We start from the raw sequence: 12,427 nt of genomic DNA on the forward strand, positions 1-12,427 counted from the left end.
TTACAGATGAGAAAAGTCAACCTATGAACATCAAAAAAAAAAAAAAAAACAAATAAAAAAAACCCTGTATGAAGTCAAAGACAAGCTAAGCCCCATGGCTGGCTAACATAACAAACAAATGCTTTTTTAAAAATAAAAATTTGGCATGGCCTGACCAGGCAGTGACGCATTGGATAGAGTGTTGGACTGGGATGCAGAGGACCCAGATTCGAGTCCCCAAGGTCACCAGCTTGAGTGCGAGTTCATCTGGTTTGAACAAAGCTTACCAACTTGAGCCCAAGGTTGCTGGCTCGAGCAAGGGGTTACTTGGTCTGCTGTAGTCCCCCCCCCCCGCCCCCGCCCATCAAGGCACATATGAGAAAGCAATCAATGCAACTAAGGTGCCACAACGAAGAATTGATGCTTCTCATCTCTCTCCCTTCTTGTCTGTCTGTTCCTATTTATCCCTCTCTCTGACTCTCTGTCTCTGTCAAAAAACAAAACAAAAAACAAAAACACACAAAAAAAACTTGGTATGAAGACCCATAACTCATGGCAACAACAAGTCTGAGTAAGCAACATGTGATGGGAAAGGTCCTCTCTGCGACACACATGCACCTACTCCACCCAATCAGTTGTCCCTGCCTGTCCACTCACCTGCTCACAAGGAAGTCACATCAGCTGTGAACCAACACGGAAGCCCAGCTGCAAAGGTGATCCCACCCACAACCCTCCAGGATGTGCCTCCTGAGAGTTGTCAACTCAGAAACCCAAGCCAGCAAAGGAGTCCCCTGACAGGGCTGTGCAGGGTGTCTGTTTTCCTCCCACTCTTCCTACAACCCCCTCCCCCATAGTGTCAATGGGCTTCCACTCAATTTCATTCCAGGCAGTAGTACTGAATGACAATCCTGCCTGACAGTGACACCCTGGGAGTGCCAACCAGTTTAGAATTCTTCAAATATCTCATTTGTCTGATAATCAATAGAGGTGACTGACTACCTGGGGCACTGTGTTGATACCTACAGATACCAAAGAAAGCAAAGTAGTTCCATTTTCTTCTTATTTTTCCACTGTCTCCTTTGGGATTGTAACATTGTCGCTTTGTTTCTTATAAAAAAACTTTCTGAGGGAAAATACAGCATTGAGTTGAGACACTGAGACACAGTGTGTTGAGCAAGAGGAGAAATGGATGGATGAATTTCACACACATGAAATTTTCTGGGAAGCCAGCTCTTTAGTATCTCCATAAAAATATGACCAGTTGCTTAATTAATCTTTCTCTTCTTCTCTCTATCTGTCAAACACACACACACTTTGGAAACGCCACAAGCCATCTGACAGCGGAGAAATGGAACTTGATCTTGACTTGAAACTGCTTTCGGGCCAGGTCCATCTCTAATGTCCAAACAGTTCATGTCACCAAGGACCTGGGTTCAAGAAACCCACAAGGCAGTAGCAGCTGATGTAAAAGCCAGATTCACACCTCACTGGAAGTGGTGATATCTGAAGCATACACAAAGTAAAACTAATTTAACCTTTGGAAAGTTCTCCAGGGAAAAAAGAGCCAAAACTCCCTTGATGAGATTTTTTAAGCACTGCAATTGATGAGGAGGATATCATCTCAGTTTTCTCTGATAGGGAAGGGAGAAAAAGAGGAAAAGCCACCTGAGACGTCCGCAGCTGTCCGGCTGTTTTCCAACTGCAAAGAGACAGTGTACAGTGGGGCTCTGCCAGTCTCTTAAGACCCAGTGAAGAAGTCTTTTTAAAATGCCTTGAAAAGTCAACTCATACATTAATCAATTTGAGCCCTCATCCATACTCACTGCAATACATCAATTACTATGTCTTTTTTTATTTTTTAAGAATAAATTCCGGTTGACAGCAGACACCTTATTAAGGGCCACGAAAATGATACAATGAGTAGAAGGCTATTAATATTGTGTCTCCCCCCTCCTCTTTCCCTGCTATTGTCTTGCTGCATTGGTCTGCAAACAAATCCCGGCTGCATTACAATTAATGCCGCTGCAACTCCTTCTAACGACTTCCAGCTTGCTAATTTTTTACACTAATAATATAAAGAGAGGGAAAAAAAGGCATTGCTATGCAAGAACGACCTCCTTTTATCATCCCAGCATAGTACACCAGAGAGTGTCTGCTATTGTTCACATGAAAGACAATTAAACCCTGGAACATCAAACCTAAAAATGACAGTCTGCTAACCAGCGCTGGGCATAGCGCATTGCTTTCCTCTGTTTTCTGAACCAATAGCAAACAATTCTCTGAGGACACTTCTTTCCCATTCTCCTTTAACCACCTTTTTTTGGGGGAAAGGAAAGTTTAAAAATACTCTTTGCTGATTTATGCATCTCTGCTTATGAACTGTCCAGAGCAATTTCACCAGAGCATGCAGACCGCCTGCCAGTTTAAATTCCGGACACATAAAAAGGAATGCCCCGGGATTGCCCACCTAGTATCACATTGAAAAATAAACATTAAAGGCATTCTTCAAAAAAATGCACATAATGTAAATGTCTAGAAGGAGAAAGAAAAATCGCATCCTGCAAGTCTGAGTATCTCATCCTCTCTGGGTAGCATGCTAGAGTCACTCGGCATTCAGAAAACCAAGTCTAGTCCAGATGTTAATTCTCCACCCATCCAGAGTGCGAAAACCTCTTCCTTCATGTTCAGCCACATAAGGACGTGTTTGCCAAAACACATGCCCCTTTGCTGGAAAAACACCTGATTCGGGTTTTAATGATAACATTCAGAACATAAATACACTCACTTCAAAGTTCTCTGACTTTCTCAAAGCATTTTTCAAATTCTGATGGAATATCTTGCCTATAGTATAAAAAAAATTGAACAGGAATCAAAAATCCTGCGTGGCAACCTCGGCTCTGCTGCCTGCTAATCTTGGGGTCTCGACCAAATCTTCTAACCTCTCTGTGCCTCAGTTTCTCCCTTTGTAAAATGAGGAAACACAGCCCTTTCTGCAGGCGTGACTGCAAAGATGAAATGGAAACACCATCACTGTCCATTGTCCTCACAAATAAATAATTAAACAAAGTAGCTGTGTGTCCCCACTGGAGTTGCACCAGAAGCTTTATTATCCAATTAGTTGTGGGTGACATTCAGACGCTGAGCACGGCCACACCTCGTACTTAATTGGCAAGGGTTCTGTTCTGTCAAGGGGCCTGAAACTGTGCTACATTCTTTACTTCATTTTTGCAAGGACTTCCTTAGGTTGGGATGATCAGTCCCTATTGAAAAAGGAGGAAACCAAGGCCCATGAAGGTTCAGGGAGTTGCCAAAGTGGTAGAACAGAGATTTGACCCCGAAGTGCAAGTGGTAACCTATTCTTAAGGCACTGTCCCACTGACATGCTTCTGTGGGATGAGGTTCTGTGTTCTGTGAAGCCAGGCAATCAGACAGGTCCAGGAAATCGGGGCTGCTCTACTGACTTGGCTACTTATTGGCTCTGCCACCTGGGGCCATGCATCCCTCAGTTTTTGCATCTGTAAATTACAGATAACATCTGTCCCCTGGGGTTGTGGTGAGGATCAAATAAGCCAGTCCACGTGCCATGTTCAGAAAAATACTTGGCTATAGTAAGTACTCAATAAATATGATCAAATGTTATCTCTCTTACCACCCAGCACTGTGTGGGGAGCCCTAATATATACACTGTGTCCATAAAGTTATGGTGCACTTTTGACTGGTCACAGGAAAGCAACAAAAGATGATAGAAATGTGAAATCTGCACCAAATAAAAGGAAAACCCTCCAAGTTTCTGTAGGATGATGTGGCAGCATGTGCGCATGCGCAGATGATGACGTAACACCGTGTATACAGCGGAGCAGCCCACGGCCATGCAGTCAAGATGTGGACAGTACAGAGGAAAGTTCAGTGTATTCTGTGGCTCGCTAAATTCGAATTCGTGATCTAAGTGCAACATGAATATCGGCATGTTTATAACGAAGTGTCACCACATAGGAATAACATTACTTGGTGGGATAAGCAGTTGAAGGAAACCAGCAGTTTGGTGAAGAAACCCAGTTCTGGTAGGCCATCAGTGACGAGTCTGTAGAGGCTATACGGGATAGCTACCTAAGGAGCCCTAAAAAATCTGTGTGTGAGCCCACATCAAACTGCCCTGAATAGGTATGAAACTGGGAGAATTTTCCTTTTATTTGGTGCAGATTTCACATTTCTATCATCTTTTGTTGCTTTCCTGTGACGGGTCAAAAGTGCACCATGACTTTATGGACACAGTGTATATATAAGGTCTATCAGAAAGTTCTGTCCATTTTTGGAATAAAACAAAATACAAATTTTTCTTACCATCAATAAACTTTATTAAATAATATAATTGTCATTATTATTAATGATTTCTTGCCAGCTTGAGGGCAATTTGTATATCCCATTTTTGAAAAATGTTTTATCTTTGATGCGAAAAATTGAACCAGTGTTTGTTTGATATCTTCTTCATTTTTGAATTTTTTGCCCTTCAAAAAATTTTGTAAGGACAAAAACAAGTGATAGTCGGAGGGTGTTAAGTCCGGGGAATATGGTGAATGCAACAGACATGCTTCTGTAGCATTTCTTCCTTGTTGAAATTCGTAAAATTACAGTGGCATAAATGAACTTTATCAGTAGCCATGGGTACACTATGGCTTCACACATAAGACTAACGTGAATCAACTTTGTTTTAGTTAATTTGCTATGTCAGTATGTATACATTAAGTGATAAAAATAGAGAGGCACACATGCGCCACATAAACATGTGCTTACGTGTCGAAACTTGTTGTGATAGAAACGGACAGAACTTTCCGGTAGACCTTATAAAATGAGAATAAGCCAGGGTCAGTACCACCTACATTTAGCTAAGATGAAGATCACAGGGACTAGATCACCCTCCTGCCCAAAATAAACAATTTGCAAGACACTGGAATGAGGGACTGGCTGAGTAGCTCAGTTGGTTAGAACGCCATCCCAATATGCCAGGGTTACAGGTTTGATTCCCTGTCAGGGCACATGCAGGCACCAACCAATGGATGCATGGGTGAGTGGAACAACAAGCTGATGTCTCTTCATATGTCAGTCAGTCTTCTCTTATAGCCCTTTAAGGAAACAATTACTATTAGAGGTCAAAGCTAATTTAAATATTGAACCTGTCTTCCTCATCCATGGACTTTGGCCCCAGGCCAAGAAACACTTCTGTTCTCTCTCCTTACTTTCATCTGGCTAATTCCAATGAAGGCTGTGGAGACATCAGCTCTTTGAAAAACTTCCTTATGCAGACTCCCACACCCACTTTTACTCCCTTGGTCCCTACTGCAGGCCTTCATCAGACCTGCCAAGGGCTTAGTCTTTTTTTTTTTTAATTTTTATTTATTGATTTTTATAGAGAAGAAAGAGAGAGAGAGAGAGAGAGAGAGGAGAAGCAGGAAGCATCAACTCACAGTAGTTGCTTCCTGTATGTGCTTTGACCAGGCAAGCCCTGGGTTTCGAACCGGCGACCTCAGCGTTCCAGGTCAATGCTTTATCCACTGCGCCACCACAGGTCAGGCCAAGGGCTATTGAGCGCTTTCTTCTAAGTCATTCGACAACTCTCCTCCCATTTCTTTCTGCTGGTTAAAGAATGAAGGTAGTTCTCTTTAATTTAATGCAGTAATGTTTGGGAGAGTCCAGCTTCCCTGAGCTTCTCACAGTTCCAACGAGTATTAGGGACACAGCCAAAGGGAGAAGGAAAACAAAATCTCTAATTATAACACTGAAGAGGAAGAATGTGGGATGAAATTGTAAATATATGATACATGCAAACAAACATGTGCAAATAAACTATTTAGGGTGGGGGATGTCCATGATATCTCTCAGGTAGTAATATCAAGTAGCACCGATCTTTAAGATTAGATCACCAGACAGATCAAGTTTCCCAAGTCCTACTCATGCATTCGACATATTTATGGGCTGCTTTTCATAGCTTTTGATCACAATTTTCTATGAGGCAGCTGGTTCCTAAATCAGTAAGTCAGTGAAAAGCAAGCAAAGACCAGACCTGTTGACAGGATTACCCATGAGGAGGTCAGGGCTGTTTCAGAACACATGGAATACATTTACGAGAGGCATTTAAAAATGTTTGCTCATGAATTCAGGTCCATTTAAGGATTAAAAAAAAATTTCTTTTTCCATTGATTTGAAAGAGAGGAAGGAAACAAGAGGGGAGAAAGGAAGAGAGAGAGAAACATCAACTGCTTGCTTCACTTAGTTGTTCCATTTGGTTGTGTACTCATCAATCGCTCCTTGTAAGTGCGCCAACCAGGGGTTGAATCTTCAACTTCTGGTGCCCTGGGTTGACCTTTCAACTACTGACCTGCCTGGCCAGGGTTCCTAGACTTCTGCTACCAAAACCCAAAACAAGGGTTAAAGGAATCAAATGAATAAAAATGATGTAGGAAGAATAATCTTCTCCAACATTTTTCAATCCAGCCAGACCAAAGGATGGGCTGAGAGAGCCAAGGAAAGTAGGGAACCCTGAAGCATTTCTCTGAAGAATGGCTGTGATCTTGCCACACGTTTAGGGACTGGTAGTCAGTATGGAGTAACTGGACCACCCTAAACAGGAAGTACCAGGGAGCATTCGCCCACTTTAGGAGACACTGCAGAGAGGCCCAGGAAGTTGGAAGAACACAACCTGAGTTTTCTGGGAAGGTTAGCCAGTGCTCTCAATGCAGGAGGGTATTAAATAAGCCCAGACCCACAAAGTAGCTGATCCAGGATTTCCTGAGCTCCTGACTTCTGGGTTCTACCAACTCAGATGCCAACAGTTGGGGGCCGCACCCCAGAAAGCATCATGGCTCCCAGGCCTCAGCAAACTAGAACTGACCTGGCAAGCCCTCCTATTCCTCTGACTGAAACATCGGATCACTAAAGGATTATAATACTTCTGACCTCACACCCTTTCTGGTCGACCTATATTTTGATGAATGAGAAAGAGAACAAAAAAATAGGAAAAGTTGGACTTGGACTAAAAAAGTTTCTTATTAGGAATATTCCAATAGACTTGAATTTCTTGAAAGCTGTGCAAAACCTATATCTATATCACTGCAAAAGCATGAAGAAAAAGCCAAAGAAATTCCACTGTCGTGGATTTCCAGCACCTCAAAACTTCCTTGAAGGGGAAGGACAAAGGAGCCGTTTGCTCAGCTTAGATCATTTTGATTGAGACTCATATGTTATTTTAAATGAACATTGCTCAGCTAGTTAAGCCTTAAAAATCAACCATGCTTGACAATTGTCCAATTTTTTTTTTTAAAGTCTTACCTTAAGGGTTTCAGAAACACATTTATAGGCTTAGCTGCAGGGGGAAGGGAGTGAAGCTTTCTACCTGGGCTTCACAGCTCACGTGGGAGTCCTGGCCTTGGTTCATTTGAGTCTTTGAAAACTTTATGTTACAATTAAGCAGGGAAAAAGAAGTCAGAAGAAACTTACAAAAGCAAAATGGCGCTACTGCCTTAGCCATTGGAATAATGCAAAATTCCAATGCATATTAAATGCATAACCCAGTAGATAATTCCACTTTTTTAAAAAATTTCTTTACTCTTACTAGTTGATTAATAATGCTTAACAGGAAAGAAAAGTACAACCATTTCTTTGGTGACACTGATATGTTCCATTGATATTCCTGTTGGGACATCACACTTGCAAAGAACAAGAGCTAAAGTTTCCCATGTATTTTTTTATGTGCTGAGACCTTACATGAGACAATAGTAGCAGCTTTTACAGTTACACTTAATACAATATTTTTCTTTACTTTGTTAAAATTCAGAGGCTTGCAGCTTATAGGAATGCCAACAAAAAATGTTTAAAAAAAGATCATCCAAGAGAAGATATGACATTTTGCAGAGTCTTGAGTTTATCTTTAGAAAGCACAATTCTAAACTATGCTCGAATGAAGCTGCACAGATATTTGTGTTAACATGGAAGTTCTGTTTCTGTTAGTTCTTGCTCAGTAAATGCAAATATGATGAACATGCTGTTTAATAGCAGCAGACATCACCTCTACATCTTTTATGAACACACTCTCAAGAAATAAACATATATGTTAAATGGGCCTCCATACAAGCTATGGATACATACACACACACATATATTCATTGAACAGATTAAGTGGCCATAGTTTAAGTGTTTTTATACAATAGTATACATAGGTATATCCCCTTTATATTGTGTAACTATAACAACACAACAATGTTTTAAAGAATGCTCTCTTGCCTGACCTGTAGATAAATAAAATCTAAAAAAAGAAAAGAAAAGAATGCTCTTATTATTATTTAAGTAAAAAGTCCTTATCAATGTTGTATTATTTACTTTTTTAGATGAAAACACAAGTATGCATATTACTTTCTCTTGAGGTCTGTTTCAAGCTATCCTAGGACAACCATATTAAAATCACATATACTAGGCCCTGGCCGGTTGGTTCAGCGGTAGAGCGTCGGCCTGGCGTGCGGGAGACCCGGGTTTGATTCCTAGCCAGGGCACATAGGAGAAGCGCCCATTTGCTTCTCCACCCCCCCCCTTCCTCTCTGTCTCTCTTTTCCCCTCCCGCAGCCAAGGCTCCATTGGAGCAAAGATGGCCCGGGTGCTAGAGTGGCCCCGGAGGGGCAGAGCATCGCCTCCTGGTGGGCAGAGCGTCCCGGTCGGGCGCATGCGGGAGTCTGTCTGACTGTCTCTCCCTGTTTCCAGCTTCAGAAAAATACAAAAAAAAAAAAAAATCACATATACTAGCTTCCCAATATAGTAGAAATATATATATATTTCATGATAACTTTATTTAAAAAGGGGAATAAGGTCTGCCCATATTTGTTCTTCCACATGTATCTGCTTATAGCCTTCAAATTCTGGCATCTGTGATGAAATTTCCTTTCATTCTCTGGCATGGGTTTTCCAATATAAAAAAAGAGTATAAAGTAATCTGTCTTCCTTTTTTTTTTTTTTTTTTTTTTTTTTCTGCCACACAGACATTTTTCTAACTTTAAATATTTAAAATTTCCTTAACTACACGTTTCTGTCACTTTCCTTACCAGGGTTCAAACTGTGAAATGGGGAAAAGATGTATTTAGTTTTAAGAAAGAAAAATAGTACAACTTGGTGAGTATTAATGTTATTCTTCAAGGGCCTTGAAGCCTTGTGCTTAAGTATGTGTGCCACTTGTGTGCTGATATGACATCAGCATGGCCCTCCTCATGTTGTGCATATGGAGAGACTGAGGCACAGAATGAAGTCACTTGTCCAGCATCCAGAAAAATTGCACCTGCACCCACATGCTCATTGAGAGGAAGACAGCATAATCTATTCAAATCATTTTTCAAAGTAACTCTCCTGTTGCCTTAACAATATTTTTCTATGACTGTCTAAACATTATGGTATACACCTGAAACTATTACAAAATAATCCTGAATGTAAACTATCATTTTAAAAATTAAAAGAAGAGACCTAAACTCCCAAAGGACCTTTAGAGATAAAACAGGTATTTGAACATTAAAATATATATACATTTTTCTAACCTTTCATTTTTATACACAGCCAAATTCTCAGCCAAAGTGAGAACATCAATTCAAATATCATCATCATAAATTTAAAGTAATTTTTATAGCCAGGGCAAAAGTTGCCTTTTTATTTCTGAAGAGAAATTTCACTAAATAAATTAACAACAAAATAAATTTTCATAAGGGATGTTTAACTATATCAGATAAAATAGATTTATGGACCACTATTCATTTAGAAGCAACTATGTCACTACAACAAATTGATAAGTGAATCATTCTTAAGTTTATTTATTTAGTTTTACAATGGTTCTAAGTATCTCTATTTGCATGCTGTATAAATCCAATCCCAATTCTGATAGTTTGAATTCATTGCATTCAATTCATTACAGAGTGAAGAACAGGTTTCCCACTGGTTCTTCACTCTACAACTGTCATGATGGCATTTTTTTCTTTTCAGTATAAAAATTTAAATTTACTTTCCAAATTATAATACAGCAAAATCAACATTTGTTTTGACATACAGTCCTATGCATTTTAGCACATGAATAAATTCACACAATTACCACAAGAATCAAGATACAGAGTAATTCTATTACCCCCCCCCCAAAAAAAAATAAATTCCCTCTGGACATTTTTCTCCCTTTAGTCAAACTGCCTCCACCCCTAAACTCCTGGCAAATGCTGATCTGTCTCCAATACCATAATTGTGCCTTTTTGTGAATGTGATAGAGATGACATCATAGAGTACAAAACTTTTGAGACTGGCTTCTTTCATTCAGCATGATAAGTCATCCAAATTGTTGTATGTTTCACTGGTTTCTTCCTATTTGACATTGACTAGTGTTCTATTGTATGGAACTCAGTGTATATTTAAATTTATTTATGTATTCATTGATTTCTTATATCAGTGTTGGTAGTTTTCAGCCTACGAACCTTGTAAAAATTTTGTTAGATTTATATATATGATATATTTCATTTTGGAACTATTTATTATTATTATTATTTTAGTTTTGTAAGTTCAGGTTCCAATTGTAATAATTTTGTAGGTTGATCTTGTATCTTGCAAACTTGCTAAATTCACTTATTGTCTCTAAGAGATGTTTTTATAATTTTCTTGTGATTTTCTATATAGATAATCATGTTACCTAGACAAAGAGACAGTTTAATTTTTTTCTTGCCTTTTGTGTTTGTTTCATGATATATTTCTCTGGCTATGACTTCCAATACAATGTTGGACTTTCATTATTGACTGATACTAAATTTTGGCAAATAGTTTTTTTTTATTGTTATACACTTGTGGTTTTTCTTCAGAATATTAGAGTGAATACACTTGATTGATTTTCTAATACTGAACCAGCCTTGCAATCACAGAATAAACTACTTTGTAAATGTGTATTATTCTTTCTATGTCTTGATATAGGTTTGATTGGCTAATATTTTATTGACAATTTTGCATCCATAGTCATGTGGAATATTGGTTTGTAGGGTTTTGGGTTTTTTTTACTTTTTCTATCTTTGTCTGGTTTTGGTATCGTTGTTATTCTTCTGACCTCATAAAACGTGTTGGGAACTGTCCTATCTTCTATATTCTGAAGATGTTGAGAAATTGGCATTATTTTTTCTTAAATCTTTTGGGACTAGAAGAAGGATTTTAAGAGAAATTGTAATTTTTTAATCAAATTAAGGATGTTTAGGTAAATTAAATTACCTTAGCTGTGTTTTGGAACATCATGGTTTAGAAGGAATGAACCCATTTCCTCTCTGTGGTCAAATTTCTATGCATTGAAATGTTTATAGTATTTTCTTATTATCTATTACTTGTTATAGGATCTGTAGCTATATCCCCTATTCCATTACTGATATTGATAATATGTGTAAGTGGGATTTTTTTTGTCAGTCTTTTATTGAAATTTTTAAACGATCAGTTTTCTTATTTATTGTTTTTCTCTATAGTTTTACGAATAATTAATTTCTGCTCATTTTTATTATTTTTTTCATTCTGTTTCTTTGGGTTTATTTTGCTCTATTTATAAAGGTGGAAACTTGGGAGTATTAATTGAAAACCTTCTTTTCTAATATAAGATATCATGCTATAAAGTTCCCTGTAAGCACTATTTTATTTATATCACATACATTTTAATATTTTTGGCTTTTAATTGAATTTATTGGGGTGACAGTGGTTTGATATGTGTATTTTTATTTTCATTCAGCTCAAAATACTTTCTAATTTCCCTTGAGATTTCCTCTTTGATCATGGATTATTTATAAATGAATTGTCTAATATTCAAGTTTTAATATTTTCCTGTTATCTTCCTATTATTAATTGACACATTAATTCTTTATAGCCAGAGAACATATTTTGTATCATTGCAATTATTTTAAACTTTAAAACTGGTTTTATGACCCACGGTACAATCTATCTTGATAAATGTTTTATGTTCCCTTGAAAAGAATAAATATTCGGCTATTTTTTTTTTTTGATACAGTGGTCTAAAATATATGAATTAGATAGAGTTGGTTGATGGTGTTGTTTAGTCCTTTTATAATCTTGATTTTCGGTTAGTTTTATCTATAATAGATAAAAAAATTTTACTGCTGCATCCTCTCTCTTCTCCTTCATGACACAAATGCTAGACCTTTTTTGTTCCCTAGCTGTATAGGTTGTCATATTACATATGCCATCCTTACTTTTTCACAGAGCACTGTTTCTTACAGATTCATCCCAATTGCTGTGAGCACACCCAGACCACTGCTTCTACTGCTGCATGGTTCTTCAACATATGGACCCACCACACTTCCTCTGTCCTGTCTTCCAGTGACACACACTGGATCCTCGCCACCACAAATAATACTGCAGTTAATATCCTTTCCTGCAGGTCTCCACGGACAGTGTGAGAAGT

The 12,427-nt window shown here is 38.4% G+C and overlaps 1 protein-coding gene across 23 annotated transcripts in view; it reads right to left on the reverse strand.

The window, feature by feature from the left end:
* ESRRG (estrogen related receptor gamma) overlaps nt 1-12,427 on the reverse strand; it is a 548,848-nt gene that overhangs the window by 321,580 nt on the left and 214,841 nt on the right. For 3 of the 23 annotated variants that reach the window (XM_066380050.1, XM_066380085.1, XM_066380057.1), the window contains one exon: nt 5,442-5,680. The exons of 18 other annotated variants lie outside the window; for them this stretch is intronic. Coding sequence is in view for 1 of the 5 variants with exons in the window: in XM_066379939.1 (XP_066236036.1) it covers nt 1,003-1,226 (224 nt within the window). In the remaining 4 variants the exon portion in view is untranslated. Of the gene's footprint in view, nt 1-1,002; nt 1,434-5,441; nt 5,681-12,427 lie in introns of those variants that run through there. 2 more of the 23 variants (XM_066380076.1, XM_066379939.1) reach the window with 2 other exon arrangements.

This window comes from Saccopteryx leptura, chromosome 1 (genome assembly GCF_036850995.1).
Source record: "Saccopteryx leptura isolate mSacLep1 chromosome 1, mSacLep1_pri_phased_curated, whole genome shotgun sequence".
Taxonomy (NCBI): domain Eukaryota; kingdom Metazoa; phylum Chordata; class Mammalia; order Chiroptera; family Emballonuridae; genus Saccopteryx; species Saccopteryx leptura.